Here is a 19,379-nt window from a genome sequence, read left to right as displayed (position 1 = left end):
TCCACTACAAATACCATTACAAATCCATCAACTTTAGATTTAACCATCAACTTTTAACCATTAAAATAAATAATTAATAAATGGTTTCCTGTACTGTTTTTTTGGGACATATTCCATTAGGATTTAGTGGTTTTAACAAGCCAACAATAGAGTGTGACCAATTACCAGTAGAGATTAACAGGCACTATTAACGTTACCATGAAAACCAATACAATTTCTATTTTAACCAGTAAAAAAAAAAAAAAAAAAAAATTGTAATGGTTTCTTTTTTTTTTTTTTTAGCAGGGCTAAAATGGCTGTTGCTGGCAATCTGCCTTGGAACGTAAACATTTTATGAACATGTTGCATTTATTGGCACACATATGTTTTCCCACACATCTTTTTTTGGTTTTGGAGGTTATCCATGCTTCAAATTTTCCTTTGATTATATCATTGTTTTCATGAACAGGTTGGGTAAGAAGCTGTTCTTGAGTTGGGTTTTCTTTTACATTTGCATGTCTTACTATCAGCCATGATTATTCTAGTCGGTCAGTTAAAATGTTGTTTATATGCATATCTGCTAATTATTTATGAGAAGCACACATGTAAGAGGCTGACAATTAGCTGAACAAATACTTGTTTAATTATTGACACTAATTGACATTATTTTTGAATCGTTATTTGAATATGGCAACATAATATCGCCCTCTACAATATTTTTATGAATAAATCTCTGATAGAGACCCCTCCCCTATCAGCCAATCACTGTGTGCATAGCTAATGAGCATGCTGACATCATCTATAGCAATGAGGTCAACCCCTCCCTTACTCTCTAGTGCTAAGATAAAATGTTTTGTGAATACGGGGCCCTGTTCCAGACCTTCTCGTCATTCTACAGGTTGATCTTAATTTCAGCAGTCCAAAGAATGCTTTTCCAGAAGTGGACTTTCTTTTTTAGATGTTTTATGGCAAAGTTCAATCTGGCCTTTTTGCACCTCGTGGTAAGTTCTCTGTATTTGCCAGTGAAATCTTCTCTTGATTGTAGACTTTCACAGTGACACACCTACCTCCTGGAGACTGTTCTTCACTTGGCTGGATCCAGCACTGTTGTCTTCTGTGAACAGCCAGGCTTTTTTATGTTGCTGAGCTCACCAGTGTGTTTTTTTTTTCTCAGAATGTACCAAACTGTACATTGGCCACTCATAATGTTCCTGCTATCTCTCTGATGGATTTATTTTGTTTTTGAAACCTAACAATTGTCTGTTTTGGCAGCTTTGGGACTCTCTGATCACTGCCTGGTTCATCTTATAGACGGTTTCAACGGCAACAACATAAACAAACGTTACTGCGCATGAGCGCTTTTGTGGCCCAAACTTAACTTCCGGTAGACATCCAAATAGAATCAATAACAACAGCTAAGTCCTTCTAGAGTAGATTATTTTTTTAATAACAAGCAAAATATGTTGGCTGCGTAAATTAGACTGATTTACTAAAAAATGCAAACTCATTACTTCCCAGTAGGAGGTGCTTTAAGCACGAGAAACGAGGTTTCCCCGGTAATGGCTATAGACAAAGCAGCTGCTTTATGCAGGATGAAATGAAAATGACATTTTCTAAAGACAGTCTTTCTTCAGAAATACAGTGATATAAAAACACCCACGGCTCGGTTTGATTTTTAAACGTGTATTACGTTTATTCAAAGAAGTCTATTATAAGATTAATTAATTAGTCTATTAATTCCAATTTCCAATTGGAAAATCAGTCGGTTTTTATATCGTGGCAGGTCGCCACAAATAAATAAATGTTTGGGAAACACATACCACAGCACAATAACCTGAGACCAACTTCATTACTCATTATTAGCTGCGTTTGTAGCCCGCGACACGAACCAGACAGATAAACAAACACAGACCGGAAGTTAACTTAGGTCCAGGCGCGTGCGCCCGATGAAACCGTCTATACCAACCTAAAGGCAAAAACTTAAATCTGCTAAACCTGTAGCAAAGTTTGTAAAGAGATGGACCAACGAAACAGAGCAGGTTTTACAGGCATTAGGGACGCTCATATTGACCGTTTAACCGTTAACCGACAGTAAGAATTTTAACCGATTATTACTATCAGTTAAACGGTTTAAAAGGTTTTTATTTATTTATTTTTTTTATGTTTGCTGCATGGTGAAATAAATGCTATTTGTAAGTTATCTGTTTACTCATGTGCGCGTGTCGATATTGAAATTAGTCTGTGCAATCAGGGAGTCTCCTTTTTAGAGCTATCCAAAAATCACAGAGAAAATTGGTCATAAACACTGATCTATATAATGACTGGATTGCTCATTGCGTTCTAAACTGCCGTTAGGCAGTGAAGCCACCGGAAGTGTTCGATCCGCCATCTTACTATTCCCTACCTGCAGAGAGCGCCATTGAGTCACATAAATTGCTGACCTAAAATCACCCGATTTGAAGCGTATCTTTCACACAGGATTAGTTTTTAAGATATGTGTATGTAAATTAATTTTGACTTAAGATGTTTTCTGGAATGTTTATGGTCTATTCGGGCTGGATAAGCAATATATTGAAATCGTTCAGGTGGGTGTGTCAGCTGCGCACTTACAGAGACGGGTAACGTACTGATCCAACACTAAATATATTTCTTTATGTACCTAATTATGCAGAAAATAATACACAGTACCATATATCTGGTATTAGTATCTGAAATTGATTCGATTATACAGTAAATAATACAAGTCTCTGTTACTATCCCTGCTGAAAAAACCAGCATATGCTGGTTAGGTATGTTTTGGTGCTGGGATGCTGGTTTTAGCTGGTATATGCTGGTCCTTTGCTGGTTTATGCTGGTCCCTTGCTGGTTTTTGCTGGTTTATGCTGGTCATGTTGCTGGTTAATGCTGATCCTTTGCTGGTTTATGCTGGTCCTTGACCAGCAACATGACCAGCATAAACCAGCAAAGGACCAGCATTAACCAGCTAAGGACCAGCATAAACCAGCAAGGGGCCAGCATAAACCAGCAAAGGACCAGCATATACCAGCTAAAACCAGCATCCCAGCACCAAAACATACCTAACCAGCATATGCTGGTTTTTTCAGCAGGGATATTGCTCGTTATATTGAAATTCAAATCTTTGAAATTTAAGTCCGTATCATTTGTAGTCAGTGATATATTCTCCGAGTCATGGTGTGTATTTTTAATGTGCCTGATTGAGCAACATCTATTTCAGACTCTTCAGATCAGCAAATTCTGTAATAATTTACTAACATTACCGTTTCCATCTGAGTAAAATGCTGTGTATGTTGAATTAATTGTTAATTTAACGAACAAATCATTACCTGCTTCAAAATGAATAACGTTACTGTTAAATATTGTTGAAACATGCAGTTAGTCTACTGTACGAATATAAACAACAAAATGACATAAACCGTGAATAGCTGTACTGAGATCGTATGATGTTTGTTTATCTGATGTACGCGACTGTAATGTAGGCTATGAACGTACATTTTTAATAAGCAGAGGGAATTCCCAACATTAACCGTTTACATGCTTAGGACGTTTGCATTGTGAAAATGTACAGTGAGACTTCAGGTATAAAAACACTGACTTGTTATGTGATGTTTTCTCAATAAAATCGTATAGTTTCCTATTCATTCAATGGAATGTGTGGGAATACTAGGGAATACTAATATGGCGGCGCGGTGGCTTCACTTTTATGACGTCATGAGCAATCCAGTTCTCTATTATAGATCAGTGGTCATAAATAGTATTTTGGAGGGCTTTTATTTTGTAATAGGACATCAGACAGTTCTGACATGAATTTACGGATAAAATGGTTATTTGCAAGTTTATGAAATGCTTTGGTATTATTTTTCATCAGACAGTTGTTTTGTATTATTTGGAAATTCTACATTTAATTTTCCTCAACAGCTGAAGTCATTTTCATGTTTGTATTATATTTTTTAAATGTATGTGTTTTTCTGTCATTCTTTAATTCATGACTGACTGAGAAACTCGCTCAATAAATGAACACGCTGTATTACCGTAACGTGTCGTCTATGCGCGCAACACAAAATAACGCGGCGGCTAGAATGACCGTGTTTTTGAAAGTGGAGGAGATTGGTGTAGTGTACAGAGTGCTGACGTCAGTTCCGTCAAAGTTTCCTTTACTTCCACTTTGATCTTCTTCGAGTGTAACATGTGGGTGCAAGAATGTAAGTTCCTACATCTGTATTTATCTGCCATATTGTGATCATGCAAATGACACGGTTTTGTCGGAGCTTCTTTGCTGAAAGTAACATCACTAATATTTAATAGTTCATAGATAATAGTTCATGTTGTAGTTCAGTTCGAGAAATGATGTGCGTGTTATTTACGAGCTTATATTTATGGTGAATGTTTACTTCACTTGTTTATTTCAGACTAAAGCACATTTGAGCACCTCGGTTATCTTAAAGACTGGAGAATAAATAACAATCCTGAAGAGATGAACAATCTGAAGTCCTTTACAACTACAAACACATCTACTTTAGACAAAGTTAGGGTTCAACTCTGAGCAGAGCACACTAACTAGTGAAGATGTTTATTTATGATTAAGTGTAGATGTAATGTGATTGATGCAGTTTTGTAACGAACTGAGTTTGATGTTGTTTTCAGCAACAGCTTCACTTCTGATTTGAGAAAAACCCAGTTTACTGTAAGACTGTAACACCACTGACACCTAGTGTTTATTACTGTAGACAGGAGACAATAAACGAGGGATTCTTCTTGATTTAACCTCCCAATGTTTCTCTTTTTTTTATCAAAATGTGTTTTTCACCTTGCCATCACTTATTTTGCAGTCAAGCAATCGAGATGTTTTTAACAATTCCTCGACAAATATAACATTTAATGAAATATTATCAAAATATTAATCCCTGAGTTTGTTGTCATTTTATTCGTAGTCAATAGCTGTATTAAAATAAACCCAACAAACAGTTTTTTATTGTTTCTAAAGCTTTTATTCAAGATTCACGTTTAAGTATTTGGATATATCATTGGAACACAAATGATACATTGTTTCCTCCATCTATTTACATTCACCAGGATCATAATATTCACATTGAAACATTTTAACAAATGATCAGAACACAACCCAACTGTATTATTATAGACATGTTTCATCCAGGGTTTTGTGTTCATATAATAATGATGGAATTAAATTGAAGGGGAGACTTGCTTTAAATCCATTCTATTATTAATCCTTCATGACTTTTATTTTGAGCCCAATAGCTGGTACAATTGGACATGTTTTGTCCCATGTCTGAAGAATCAGTTTAGTGAAATCGTGAATTCAGACGCTGATAAACACCTGCAGACTGACTGAAGAAAAGAGAAACAGCAGAAACTAGACTAGCCACAAGTTCTCTTTATTCTACATGATTCTTAGCCAACAAATCCGACATTTTATGTTTGCGTTCAATATAATGACTAACCCATCCACACAGAGACATTAATAGCTCATCATTTATAACTGCTGCTGTGTTTTATTTACTTGCTCATTTTCACAGAGATGCTTGTTTATTTCTGGCCAGTGTCTGGTAACAGTGGAGCCAATAAAACGCTTTTTCTTCCTCAGCAGCGAGTCGGTGAAGGACGATGGCTTCTGTTGAGCAGCGCTGTGTGACACCAGATGAGCCGAAAGATGACAAACACCAGGAAGGTGATGAAGAACAGAATATGAGTGAAGTTAAAGATGTCGTTTAGGAAATGTAATGAATCTCTCTGTCTGTATTCCAGTCCAGATGAGTGTCAGTGTGAACGCTCAGACTGGAGGAGTTATAAATGCTCCTGTTTTAACTGGAAACACCATCACAGGCTCAGTCACCATCAACTACAGCACTACAGGTACAGTGACTCTAACCCTAACTACTCTAACCCTAACTGACACACACTGATTATTAGCACTCAGTGAAAGCTTTCACTTCACTTTGATCAGGTGCCTTTAGTAATATTGCACCTACATATGTACTAACTCTCATTAGAGTATTATACGGTAAAACCGTTCAATGCACAGGTCGCTCCGACTCAGTTTAGATATATTAGAGCACTGCTTTAATTGATGCACACTGACACACACACTGAGAGAGAGAGATTGGAGATCACATTGCATTGTCAAGTCAAGTCACCTTTATTTATATAGCGCCTTTAACAATACAGATTGTGTCAAAGCAACTGCACAGTATTTAAACAGCACAATAGTGTGTAAGTAACGCGTTATTGTACATAATCAGTGTTCAGTTAAAGGCAGTTGATCAATGAGTTCAGTGATATCATCATCAGTTCAGTTCAAATGGTAATGATAATAAAAGAGCCTAGATACTAGATCACTACATTATATTCATCAGAATAGTTTTTGAGTTAATTAGCTGTTAGTCAGGTAACACACACAACTCTCTCTCTCTCTCCTTCTCTCTCTCAACAATTTATTGAAATAAATGCTATAATTAATTCAAATAAATGTGGTCTTATGGCACTGTTTCATCTCTGTGTCTGATTCGAAGCAGACACAATGCTGGAGATAATGTGCCTAACTGATGAAAATAACCCTTAATTACCGATTTGATCAAATACTGCGCTGCAAAGAGCAATACTAGGTTTAACTCCTCTATAAATTAGCAAATGACCATGGAATAAAATAAAAACATCAAAACAAATGAAAAACTAGAACGAAACGACTTTTATTGAAAAACTGACTGAATAAAATAATAATTATCAAAAATAAATCATCATTTTTGTAATCATTACGATCTCACCCCATGACTGAAAAATAAAGACAGTGACCTGAACATTAAATCTGGGCTACTGCAGCAGTTTTAGACCAAATTGTTTATGTTTAATGTAACACAAGCGATCAAACCAATATACTAGAGCTGATTCATCTTTAAAGAATAGAGATTCAAACACACACGTGATCTCATTTCTAAATGACAACAATTCCTCATGTCTATTAAACCTTTGAAAAAGTCTTACATTCAAATCTGTATTTGCCTCTAGAGAGAGCTGTCATCATGTTTAGGTCAGAAACAGCTTCACAAACAGTCTTTTCAAATACAGTCATTCATATTAACACAGCAATAGTCTGATTAATGCTCGTAGTTTGGATATATCAAAACAGAGCACATCCTCTTCTGAAAGTCATTGGCGCTTCAAATAACGTTTGTGTGGATTGCATTGTTTGGCCACTAGATGGAGACTGTTAAAGTAACTGTTAAAAATGTATTTGACATTCAATAGAGATTGATTCAAAAACCCAGATTCATCCAGTAATGTTTGTGTGAGCAAGTCATTTATTCATTCAAACCATTTCTCATAAAGTTAATATTAAACATTGGTGTATTAAATATATTATATTTTAAATACAAATATTATCTATTAAATTATTAATAATTCATTCAAATGAATTAAACACTTTTAAATAGACTGCAGCAATTGATATTTTGTCTCATTATTTTGCTTAGTTTAGAATTGCCAGGAAATCATGATCTCTATTTGATCTCTGAAAAACTAAAACTGAATAGAAATGGGTTCACAAAATTGTTAATGAAACTAATAAAAACTAAACAAAATTTTAGTGCAGATTTGAAAACTCTATCAAAATAAAACGAATTTTAAAAAGCAAAACTAAATTAACCTTGTTGCGTAGTAATTTGTCGTCGCTTACAAAGACAAAACCATAAAAGGAATAATTTTCTACTCGTTTAAACAGTTGGAAATAAGAAATACGGAATTAGCCTTGAACAGAGAAAAACAATAATGCAGCAGATAGGAATAAAAGGACAATAAACACACATCACTTGACAAATAACTTCTTATGAGAATACAGCGGAGGCTGTGTGCCATTTCTTCACTCACACTTGTTCTCTATGGGGACTGAACATAAGGAAGTGAATGGTGACTCATGATACACTCAGCAGGAGAAGAACACTTCATTAATGCTCATGTTGTTTACATTTCTCTGTATATTTCTTCACATATTTTTGACTTTTTCTCTGTCTTCACAGAGCCACGGAACATCTCAGAGACGGCCGAGAAAAACGCAGGAAAACCAGGTGCAGTCTCATCTGTAGTAATCATTTGTTGTTGTTTTTTTACTGTATAAATCACAGTTAGTGTCAGATTATCAACAGCAATGAATATAAACACATCCATATTTGGCATTTTTCATAATGTCGGACAACATGTTAAATAAAGTTAGCAGTGTGCGGTTCAGGGTTTCTCACACCTAACCTTGACAAACTTTGTTTTAAATCTGTTCTGAAAGTGATCTTTTGTCTTTGTTATTTTCAGCAGCTCTGCCGTCAGACACAATAGAAGTGGCAGCCCTAGGAAGACCTCTGTTTCCTGGTACGCTGTACGACTGTCGCAAGGATTCCTTCCTTCCAGGTGCTGCTTCACCCTAAACTAACTTATCAAAGCATATTGAATTGACACTTACCCAGCGTTGTGATAAAAACGCTAAAAAACCTGCATGCTGAACCATCCATCCGCCGCTTATTCATACAGAGAATAACTGTTAGATCTACTTGTGATTTCAGGTGTTACTCTGTGGGATAAGAAATCGCTGAGAGAAGATCTGGACAGTCGTCCTAAGCCCCAAACCTACTCAGACGTCTACAGCTCGGACTCTCTCTCAAGCAAACTCAGTGTCTTGGATGTAAGCGCCTCCCTGAAGGTCAGTTTCTTGGGGAGTCTCGTGGAGCCGGGAGGATCTGCCAAATACCTGCGTAACACCAAATCCTCAAACCATCAGTCCAGGATCACCATGTTTTACAGTGAAACCACTAGATATGAACAGCTCAGTATGAGCCATCTGGACCAGATCACCTACCCTCAGGTGTTTGACCAGAAAACGGCAACCCATGTGGTCACCGCGGTTCTGTACGGAGCTCAGGCTTTCATGGTGTTTGATGGGACATTGTCAGAGGAAGAAAACAAGCAGGAGGTGGAGGGACAGCTGTATGCCATGGTTGCAAAGATCCCTGAATTATCAGCTGAGGGAAATGCGGCTTTACAAATGACCGATGCTGAAAAGAAAATGGCTGAGAAGATCAGCTGCACATTTCACGGTGATGTCCGGCTTCAGCAGAACCCCAGCACATACACAGAGGCCCTGAACGTGTACAAGCGGCTCCCGGCTCTGCTGAAGGACAATCCTCAGGATGAAGTCCCCATCAAAGTCTGGCTCCATCCTCTTCATCTTCTGAACGCAACAGCAGCTCGAGTGGAGAGAGAAATCAGCACAAGTGTGGCTTTCGCCGTTGAAGATATCATGGAGAGGCTGGCAGAGGCAGAGAGGACACACAAAGACCTGTCCGGAAACAAACTGGTTAATAGTTTCAGAAGCGTTGATGAGAGGCTGTGCTCTTTTCACAGCTCGTTTAGGATTTACAAGGCAATGCTACTGAAAGCAGTCGCTAGGGTCTTGCCTGCTGTTCGAGGAGGAACGCTGGAGGAGAGCTCTCTGGAAGACATCCTGAAGATCCACAGGAGATCCCCATTCAATGCTGACACAATGAAGCAGTGGTTAAAGGATGCAAAGTCTGAGCTGGACATCTTGAGTTCTCTCACCAAGTTACTGGAAGGGATCAGAATTGTAGACTCCGACGAGCTCAACAGAACCCTTCTAAATTCTGATTATCCCGGAGTGCTTTGCTTGACCTTCACATCTCTGGAATATGAAGATCTGTATCTGTCAGCCTTAAAGGAGTTTCTGAAGACTGACCGGTTTGAAGAGCTCGATGGGGAACAAAGCTTGCGTCCTGCGGCGCCTGTCAAAAAGTGGTTTGAAGATCCTGAAATCATGGAGAAGACTAGATTTAACATCCATGTCTTCAAAAGTTTATCAAAGCCATTCGAGGGGCAGAAAGTCCTCTTTGTTATTTCTGGCATATCTGATCCCTCCAATCCAGGCTCCTCCATCTATCTGTATGAACATGGGCAGATCAAAGACAAACAGGCACAGTATCCTTTCAGACTGCTTTCAGGGCGGAAGATCTGAACCAGGAGACACTGTTTTGATCCAACAAAATCATTTATACACAGCTATAACAATTCAGTCTTTAAGCACCTCAGGTTCCTCGGTAAAATGAGGCTTTGGTGAGTCATTTAAAAATATACTGTCTGAATGTTTGTCAAAGACACACTTAGAGTCAATCATTGTACCAAAAGTCCACTTGCTTAACTTCCTCTCTTTTAAGAAACAAAGGTTTTGCTAGGTCAGTTTTGCTAATATTAAGCCCCAAGGCACTGTCCTCCATCCAGGGTTTTCCAAAATCATTGTTAGCCGACTAAAGTCCCACTGAACTCTGAACTCTCTCACTTTAGATCTTAGCCAGTCAATATTGTTTTTATATATTTTGTCCTCATGTGATTGGACATCAAATATGCACAGTATAATTTCCGACATTAAAGTAAATTCGGGTTTCACAATCCCTTCATGGAGCTTGGAGGGAGTTTGCTCACTCGATGCCATGTAAGTCATGCCACGCTTGTATTTAACTTGCTTTATTAGAAAGTGCTTTATTAAGAAAGACACCACACACTTGTATTGTATTTGCTTTATTGAAAGTGTTTTATTAAATAAAACACCACACTTGTTGTTTAAAGCATCTGTTAAGAAAATGTTTATAACATGTATTAGCAAGAGAAGATCAACAGCTTCCAGACGACCTGCCATTGATGCCTTCGACCAAGACCAACAAAGCTAGCAAATTAACTTTTTTATATATATATACTAGCATTTGTATGTGAAGTATTTAACCTATAGACAATAAAAATATACTTTATTATAACCAAGAAGCCTGCCTGCCAAAAGACTCTGATTGATAGACTTGAGCAGAACAGACAACGGAGAAGTTTTCTGAGGCTTATGTTGTGAGTATGAAAATTACTTTGACTATCTTTCCCTAACCTGAGAATAAACTTAATAAGGTAGAAGGTGTAGGAAATTGAGCACCACAAAACACCACATAGAAGGTATATGGCATAGGGAATGGCAGAAATTCCCCAGAAACGGTTTTACAGCTCTACTTACAACCCTAGGATTTGTCCCTAGAATGAAATGCTCTGTTATTGCCTTATTTGGAAGCTTCATGAATATTAATGAAGAGCTCTGCTCTGATTGGCTGTTTTACAGAGCGGCTTATTTCAGTAGCTCACACAGGAAGGAAAATAAATGGCTGCGTCCGAAAGCTGTAAAGTGCTGCCTTTGGAGGCATGTCCGAATCCAAATTCAGCTTAAATGAAAGCACTTATTTCTGTACATTTTGAAATAAGGTCAGTTAAAATCCTCGATAAATATGTATATTTGAATTAAAAACTAGTCTCCACATAGTATTCAATAAAAATCTACTGCATGAAATTATGAGTGAGCAAGTTTTTGGTAAGATTAGATTTATTTTAGTGAAAAAGTACTATATTTTAGCTCTCATTTTGTTAGAGTGGTTACACAAAATGTTATTTTATCCTTGCTTCTAGAAAATCCTCAGTCTGTCTGCTGTCTATCAGCTTCATGTGCCAGTAAACATTTGATTTTAACATGGCTTCAAGCATTATGCATCAAGCTTCACCATGACCACAAAAGGCTTGTAAATGTGGTGTTTACATGGAACAATAGCCAAATTAATTTACCTCATGGTATGAACCCAGAGTCTCCGCTGGTTACATCAGTAATTAACGAGAATCTCACTTACAAAACTATTGGTTGCATTTCAGGGCAAAGCAAAAAAAAAACACGAACGACAATATAAAATTATACTACATTTATAAACACTATAAAGTGATAAACTGCTCAGCATGAAGATGTTTAATTTCTCTGACAGCAACCGTCTTTTTTATGAATCACAACAGTTTAAAAAAATCAGGAGTGGGGTGTAACTGGTGTTTTATGTCGTACATTAAAACGTGAAAGTATCTTGAGCTTGTGTTAACCACGGACCTTAACCTTATTTAAGGGATTTAACCAAAATCCCATTCGAAAAACCCATTGTTGAAATGGTGTTTGAGACTCATTGTATGTCATGTCCATGTACTGAACTGTTATTATGCAACTATGCCAAGGTAAATACAGTTTTACATTCTATGGCACCTTTAAATTTAAAATACTTCAAAGTTCAATCAAAGAAAGAACTGCAGTGAAGGAGTGAATAAGGAAAGCTGAACTCAACAATTGGTTTCTCTTGGTAAAATTTAATCTCCTGGGGCCTCATGTATCAACGCTGCGTACGCACAAAAACTTTGCGTACGCCAGATTTCACGCTCACGTTTGGATTTACTAACGATGAAATTAACGTGAGAATGTGCGTTGATCCACGCCAACTCCATGTCTGGTGTACGTGTATTTTTTGTGCGTGTGTTTGTTTTATTTCCCTTGGGACTCCTAGAGGCAATTATTTTAAATTGCACACTACAAAGTATCGCACCAACACATGTGGAAAACATTGCTATTAATTTATAATTGATAAAATGGGTTAATTGAGACAATATTTTTCTACCAATTATGTGATTTAGAACATATAAAAGCATTTGCAAATGTATACAACCCTTGGTCTATGGCAATGTTGTCCTTATACATCAATGGCCGAATCCGAAGGGAACGTTTAGGGATCACAGTGATTTTCTGGCCCACGATGATGACTGGCTTATAAGCCGTTTCAGATTTCCAAGAGCTATCCTCTTGGAGCTCTTTCCTGAGTTGGGTCCAAATTTGGAGACAGCGAGGAGCCACGCATTACCCGTTCCCTTACAGGTGCTGATAACGCTTGGTTTCCTGGCAAATTGTTCTTTCCAAAGGGAACTGGCAGATCGCTCGGGGTTAAGCCAGTCGTCTTTGAGCCGTGCAATGCCAGCTGTATGGGACGGGATCATCCGCATGTCTAGCAGGTATATAAGATTTCCATACCATGCAGTTGACCAGCCAAACAAAGCGCAATTTGCAGCGCTCACCGGTTATCCTAATGTAAGCGCAAGCGATCGACTGCACGGACATTGCTGTAAGGGCGCCATCTGAAGAACAATTTGGATACGTGAATCGGAAACAGCTAAGTTTGACTTTATTTTATTTTATTGAGCGTAACTATTTAACTGCATATCAGGAGACCGCGGTTATCCATTAAAGACGTGGCTGTTAACCCCCCTCAACAACCCACAAACTGACCAAGAGCGCAGATACAATGATGCCCATTCTCGCACTTGTAGAGCGGGCGATTGGGCAGCTGAAATGCCGGTGGCACCAGAGCCGTGCACAGACCTTTTGAGGGGCATGTGCTGAAACTGAAAAAAGGGCACCCCCCCCCCAACCCCAACCCCTCCACCACCAAAAAAATAACACACAATAATATTCTTATTTTATATTTAATTAGTATTAATAACTTTTATACAGATAATATACATATAGAGGGTATGTATATATCTTATGTGTGTGTGTGTGTGTATATATATATATATATATATATATATATATATATATATATATATATATATATATTATGTAAACTAATTCAAACAACACTGCGATCCACTGGGATGTCCCTCTCAATGGCTATATAGGCTATATAATATGATGAAATGTTAATAAATTACATCATGTAATTTACAAGCATCAGCAAATTCAGCAGATAACCATAAAATCAAAATAGAAATTTCTTATAAAATATTTTACCTAGCTGACAAGGATCACTCGGTTGCTTTGTGTCAAACTAAATCACATTATGTCAACATCACACCATGTAGTGAGGCATTATATGAACCTTTATAGACATAGGCCTACTATTGTTTATTTCATAAAGACAACGTTGCACTTATTCAAACAAGATATTTTACCGTTACAAGACAACGATGTTCATCTGCTTGCGCTCTATGACTCTGACTGATGCGCTGAAACGTAGGCTAAGTCGCCGCTGTTCTCCACCTGCACCTTTACATCGGACCATTTCTTTTTTAATTCGTTCATAGTGCGATGTTCAGACCCCACTGCGTTAACCGCGTCAGCTAAACTCTCCCACTCTATTTTTTTTTTTTTTTTACAAACTTGCAAATAACAGTTTTTCTCCGGTCTACCGGTGAGGAGCACCTTCAATTCACATTCTGTTAAGTTTCTCTTGCTTGCTTTTTCGTTTGGTTTTGCCAAAGTGGAGTCATTACCATATTAATACGGGGGAGGAGGCAGGGAGGGGTTTTGCGCTCGTGCATGTGCGCTCAATTTCACGTTAATTCAGATGTACAAAGAGATATGCGTGAAATTCCGTGTACGCAGTGTTTCATACATCTGATTTTTTTACTGCGTACGCACATTTACAGCTTTGTCCGTACGCAATGTTTTAGTAATAATTCAACGCAAGTCTTTGTACATGAGGCCCCTGGTGTTTTATTTAAAAAGTATGTGTTATTGTTTGTTTTGTGCTGTATGCTTTCTAATAAGCATTGTTTTGAAATTTCTGTAGTCACTGGTGATGTGGAGGAACCTTCAAGATCTACAGGTAAGAAAATCTTTTCACACGAACCGTAGTTGTTTTACCACTTAAATGTTTTGTGTGCTCAGTCTTAAAGCTCTTGCACTTCAAATACGACAAGACAAATCACAAAGAGTCGCAAACAAATAATAATTTTACAACAAAAGCGCATAAAAATTTCAAACAATAAGTTTTGAAGCTGTTTAGTGACATGACGGTTCACATGCGCTCCTGTTTAGCCTCAGTTACAGAATAAATAGTGTAAGTTGCTAAACAAGCTAAAATGAATTAGGGTAAAACGAAACTCACACACTCTTCCTCTCTCATTCGGCATGAATCAAACTAAATGTGTCCATATTCACCATGTATTTGAATGTTGAACTATTATATTGTTTAACTTGTGGTTAGAACACCCTCCTCTCATGAGCAAATGTATGTTTGGCCTGAGCTCAGGCTGAACGGCACGGATTATATTACACAGTGCACACTATTTAAATTTACCTGGGTATCTATATTTGGTTGACTGTATGTTATTCTGATAATGTACAGACTGCAGCATTTGCGGAACAGCTCCATAATTGTTGATGATACAGATCATTCAAAACTGCAGTGGGTTTACTTTGATTTTCTCCGTTTATTTTCCATTAACTTCAGCACCGCTCCACACAAAAATGAACCAAACTCAGCAGCATGCCTTGAGTTGAAGCTCCGTCAAGTTAAATTATTATTTTCTATTTTTTAAATCCAAAAACAATTCTATACACCATCATTTTTGTTTTTCATAACATGTGAATATACCCCCTGTTGTGTTTTACAACAAAAACAATCGGAACGCCTTGTTATCATTGGTTTTTATTTGCTTTCCCGAGTCTGCTACTAAGTTAGCTTATAGCCCGTTTAGCATTGCCAGCTTGCTTGCGAATTTGTGTCTACCTTTGAGTGCAGGTGAAGACACGTTCGAGCTGCACGCGGTGCGGGTCGAGCTGGAAGCCGTTGAGAAGCAGATCCAGGGGTTGATGGCCAGGCAGATTGAGTTGCAGGAGAGGAAGACTGCACTCGAATCTGCCCGGGTAAGTGTACAGCACGATACTAACACCCTCATCACCTCTACTGCTTCTCTGCACAGGTCCGGGACTCCACGGACCCTGTGTGCAGCAGCAGCGGAAGACGTGAGCCAGGCCCCGGGCGAGGACCTATCCCCCTCCGCCGCCTCCGGTCTTCGAGATCTCCACCCGGAACCGCTTCGCTCCCCTCCGCGAGATGGAACGCGACGCTGTGATCGTCGGAGACTCCATCGTCCGGTACGTTCGTGCTAACTTAGCTAACGGTAAAGTGCACACTCGCTGTTTTCCTGGTGCTCGCGTTCTTGATGTCTCTTCACAGATACCTGCCATCCTGAAGGACGATGTGAGCGTCGGTGCGATCGTCCTGCACGCAGGGGTGAACGACATCAGGCTGCGGCAGACGGAGGTCCTGAAGAGGGATTTCAGGAGCCTGATCGAGACGGTTCGCAGCACAGCGCCCGCGACGAGAATCATCGTGTCAGGACCGCTTCCCACGTATCGACGTGGACACGAAAGGTTCAGTAGACTTTTTGCTCTAAATGAATGGTTGTTGTCATGGTGTAAAGAACAGAAACTGCTCTTTGTCAATAATTGGAATCTTTTCTGGGAGCGTCCTAGGCTTTACCGCGCTGATGGCCTGCACCCCAGCAGAGTCGGAGCAGAACTCCTGTCGGACAACATCTCCAGGACGCTGCGCTCCATTTGACTAGTAAGCAATTCTTCAAATAGTTGCGATGATGGCTTTTGTTCTGCACATTTAAACGATAGTATTGGTGCTGTCCAATCTATAAAGACTGTGTCTGTTCCTCGAATAGTGAGGTCAAAACAAACATTTAATGCAGGATCTAGAACAAATCTAATCGTGATTAGACCAGAAAAATGCACTGTAAATGAACAAAAACAATTTTTAAAGCTTGGGCTCCTAAACATTAGATCACTCGCACCCAAAGCACTTATTGTAAATGAAATGATCACAGATAATAGTTTTGATGTACTCTGCTTGACTGAAACTTGGCTAAAACCAAACGATTATATTGGTCTTAATGAGTCTACTCCACCAAACTACTGTTATAAGCATGAGCCCCGTCAGATTGGTCGTGGCGGTGGTGTTGCAACAATTTATAGTGATATTTTCAATGTTACTCAGAAAACAGGGTACAGGTTTAATTCATTTGAAGTACTCCTACTTAATGTTACTCTGTCAGATATGCAAAATAAATCTCTCCTATCTCTTGCTCTGGCTACTGTGTATAGACCTCCAGGGCCGTATACAGATTTCCTAAAATAATTTGCAGATTTCCTCTCAGACCTATTGGTTAATTTTGATAAAGCATTAATTGTTGGAGATTTTAACATTCATGTTGATAATACAAATGATGCGTTAGGACTTGCGTTTACTGACCTGATAAACTCTTTTGGAGTCAAGCAAAATGTCACTGGGCCCACTCATCGTTTTAATCATACACTAGATCTAATTATATCGCACAGACTTGATCTTACTGATATAGATATCGTACCTCAAAGCGATGATGTTACCGATCATTTCCTCGTATTAAGTATACTACAATAAAACAGAATGATAATTTTTCTTTCTACAGCAGCATGGCATGCATATTGTGAAACAAAGATTTCCATTCTAATTTTTCTTTTAAATTCACATAGATTGTTCAGAATAATCTTGTAATGGTGAATTAATTTTTCCATATCAGCATATATTTATTCACCGCATATATTTATTCACCAAGTTCCCTTACTATTGTAAAATGTCTATGGCCTTTAAATCATAATTTCTATTAACTTGGCCACCCAATCTTGTTCTTATTCCACATTGCATTACACAAGTTATCTTTTAGTTAATTCAACCCCAAATCTCTGAAACTCTGTAATGTATTAACTTCCTTACTGTCTCCCAGGGACAACGAGATACAAATTTTAGACGTCATTAGATATAAAATATAAAGTTTTAAGCAGTGCAATCTTGTTTATTCATCTATTTAGATAATCATTAAATAATAAATCTTATTTTAATGAATCTCTTACTATAGTAGTTTGCAAAGTCTATTTCTTTTATAATTTTTAATCAACATTTTCTTTATTTATTATTATCTATTAGTCCCTATTATTCAGGGCTCTCTCTGCAATCTGACCACACTCAAGTGTTTGTCCGGGAGGGGCACGCACATCTGGTCCCCCCTTTTATGGAGTTTTTTTTCTCCTCACTCACACAGACACAGACACAGACATTGACACACACATTTACACAGACTTTTCTACACTTTTCTTGAGTGACCTGTCAGTTCTACTCGCTCTTTCACTGAAACGTTTCCTTAAAAACAGTAAAAAAGCAGTACTCTGAAGGATTTTTGCCTACCCGTGCAGTCCTCTGTAACTTCCTAACTCCTCTACAGAGCGGTATCCATAGGACTTTCTATGCCTATCCGTGCAGACCTCTATAAAAGAGCGGTATCCATAGGACTTTCTTTATCTGCTTCATGTTTATTGCTATCCTCAAGGCCTACTTAACAATAAACACAGATCATACTCAGCTCTTACACAAAACAAATCAAATACACTTAAAACAACTTAGTATTCCCTGATACACTTCCTCAACACAGGGGAACAATCTGGCAAGTTTGCGCTCTGTCTCATTGATTCACTTCCTCTACACCAGTGGTTCTCAATCCTGGTCCTGGGGGACCCCTGCTCTGCACATTTTGCATGTCTCCCTTATTTAACACACCTGACTGAGATCAGCTCATTAGGAGAGAGATCCATGAACTGAACTAACAAGCTGAAGATCTCAATCAGGTGTGTTAAATAAGAGAGACATGCAAAATGTGCAGAGCAGGGGTCCCCCAGGACCAGGATTGAGAACCACTGCTCTACACAATGAAGGCAACCCTTGCAGGATTTAAAGGTCTTGTAGCTCTTTTGCCTAGGATTTCTCTTTTAACACTTTAATCATCTAACATAAGCTTTACACTTATAAAAATAAAATATATATTAAAATCTGTATTCCCTATTCTTCTCAAAACCAACTCAACAGAAAACACAGATCAATGCATGCATTTAGTTCTTTTGGAATCAAAACCCCTTTTTTGTTCTTTTTAAATTTGGAAGAGCAAATATCTGAGTGTTCTTACCATCCTGGGCAGACCTGGCTGAACAACACAAACTAATTATGCAAGCAAAAACTGCCTACCTTTTTTAGTGGCCACTGTTTATGTTGCTCAGTCCAGACAGCCCAAAATGGTCTTTCACCCGTGCTCCTTTCCAATCCCATCCTCGTCGCCAATATGAAGTGGTTTCCCTCTTCTTCAGTTGAAGAAACATTTTTGAGACTTGGGTTTTGATGCCAAAAGAATAGACTTTATTGCCGAAACAATTAAGCCGAGCCCCCTAGCCATCCATAGAGAACAGGCTCTGCAGTCTGGTCATAGAGAACTAACTTAGCTTTGTTGAGGCAGGGTTTTTATACCTGCCTTCTCACGCACACATGTCAAACTAAATTCTTGGGGGTCCTTAGATTTACCATTATTATTATAAACAGATATTCTTCTCCACCATGGACTAGCTAGAGGCCCCTAACATAACAAATTCTTCCTAACCCTTGCCTCTCTAGTGGACATGGCCTAGCTAGTGGGCCTCAACATATATTTTGTCTAATGTCAAAACATATCATATAGCTTCATCATGTGGTCCACCATATGTGACTTTTGTAATGTCTGCACATTCCATTCTCCTGCAGACCCTTAAACACCCAGAAAGACACATGATTATAATACTGAAATAATTTGATGCATATATGGCTATAATCACATTGATTATACTTGATTCTGAT

At 38.3% G+C, this 19,379-nt stretch overlaps 2 protein-coding genes across 3 annotated transcripts in view; one reads left to right on the top strand and one right to left on the bottom strand.

Moving 5' to 3' along the window:
• Positions 1-19,379, bottom strand: part of LOC141327161 (E3 ubiquitin-protein ligase TRIM35-like) — a 308,396-nt gene that overhangs the window by 218,517 nt on the left and 70,500 nt on the right. The gene's annotated exons all lie outside the window — the stretch shown is intronic.
• Positions 4,163-10,573, top strand: LOC141326911 (cytolytic toxin-alpha-like). Of its 2 annotated transcripts, none has more exons than XM_073835312.1 (6): positions 4,163-4,199; positions 5,603-5,686; positions 5,764-5,871; positions 8,028-8,075; positions 8,317-8,409; positions 8,562-10,573. In XM_073835312.1, exons 2-6 carry the CDS (start codon positions 5,623-5,625, stop codon positions 10,022-10,024), a joined length of 1,776 nt encoding a protein of 591 aa, XP_073691413.1. In that variant the 5' UTR covers positions 4,163-4,199; positions 5,603-5,622; the 3' UTR covers positions 10,025-10,573. The 2 variants fall into 2 exon arrangements, with proteins under 2 accessions (XP_073691413.1, XP_073691412.1); XM_073835311.1 differs by having other exon boundaries at positions 8,314-8,409.

This window comes from Garra rufa, chromosome 1 (assembly GCF_049309525.1).
Source record: "Garra rufa chromosome 1, GarRuf1.0, whole genome shotgun sequence".
NCBI lineage: Eukaryota > Metazoa > Chordata > Actinopteri > Cypriniformes > Cyprinidae > Garra > Garra rufa.
This window is presented reverse-complemented; position numbering and strand designations above follow the sequence as displayed.

What these genes read in the sequence shown, in the direction of transcription:
- LOC141326911 (XM_073835311.1), top strand. Translation starts at nt 5,623, where the DNA reads ATGGCTTCTGTTGAGCAGCGCTGTGTGACACCAGATGAGCCGAAAGAT. An exon ending in AGATGACAAACACCAGGAAG is followed by an intron (nt 5,687 to 5,763) that starts GTGATGAAGAAC and finishes TCTGTATTCCAG; the next exon opens with TCCAGATGAGTGTCAGTGTG. An exon ending in CATCAACTACAGCACTACAG is followed by an intron (nt 5,872 to 8,027) that starts GTACAGTGACTC and finishes CTGTCTTCACAG; the next exon opens with AGCCACGGAACATCTCAGAG.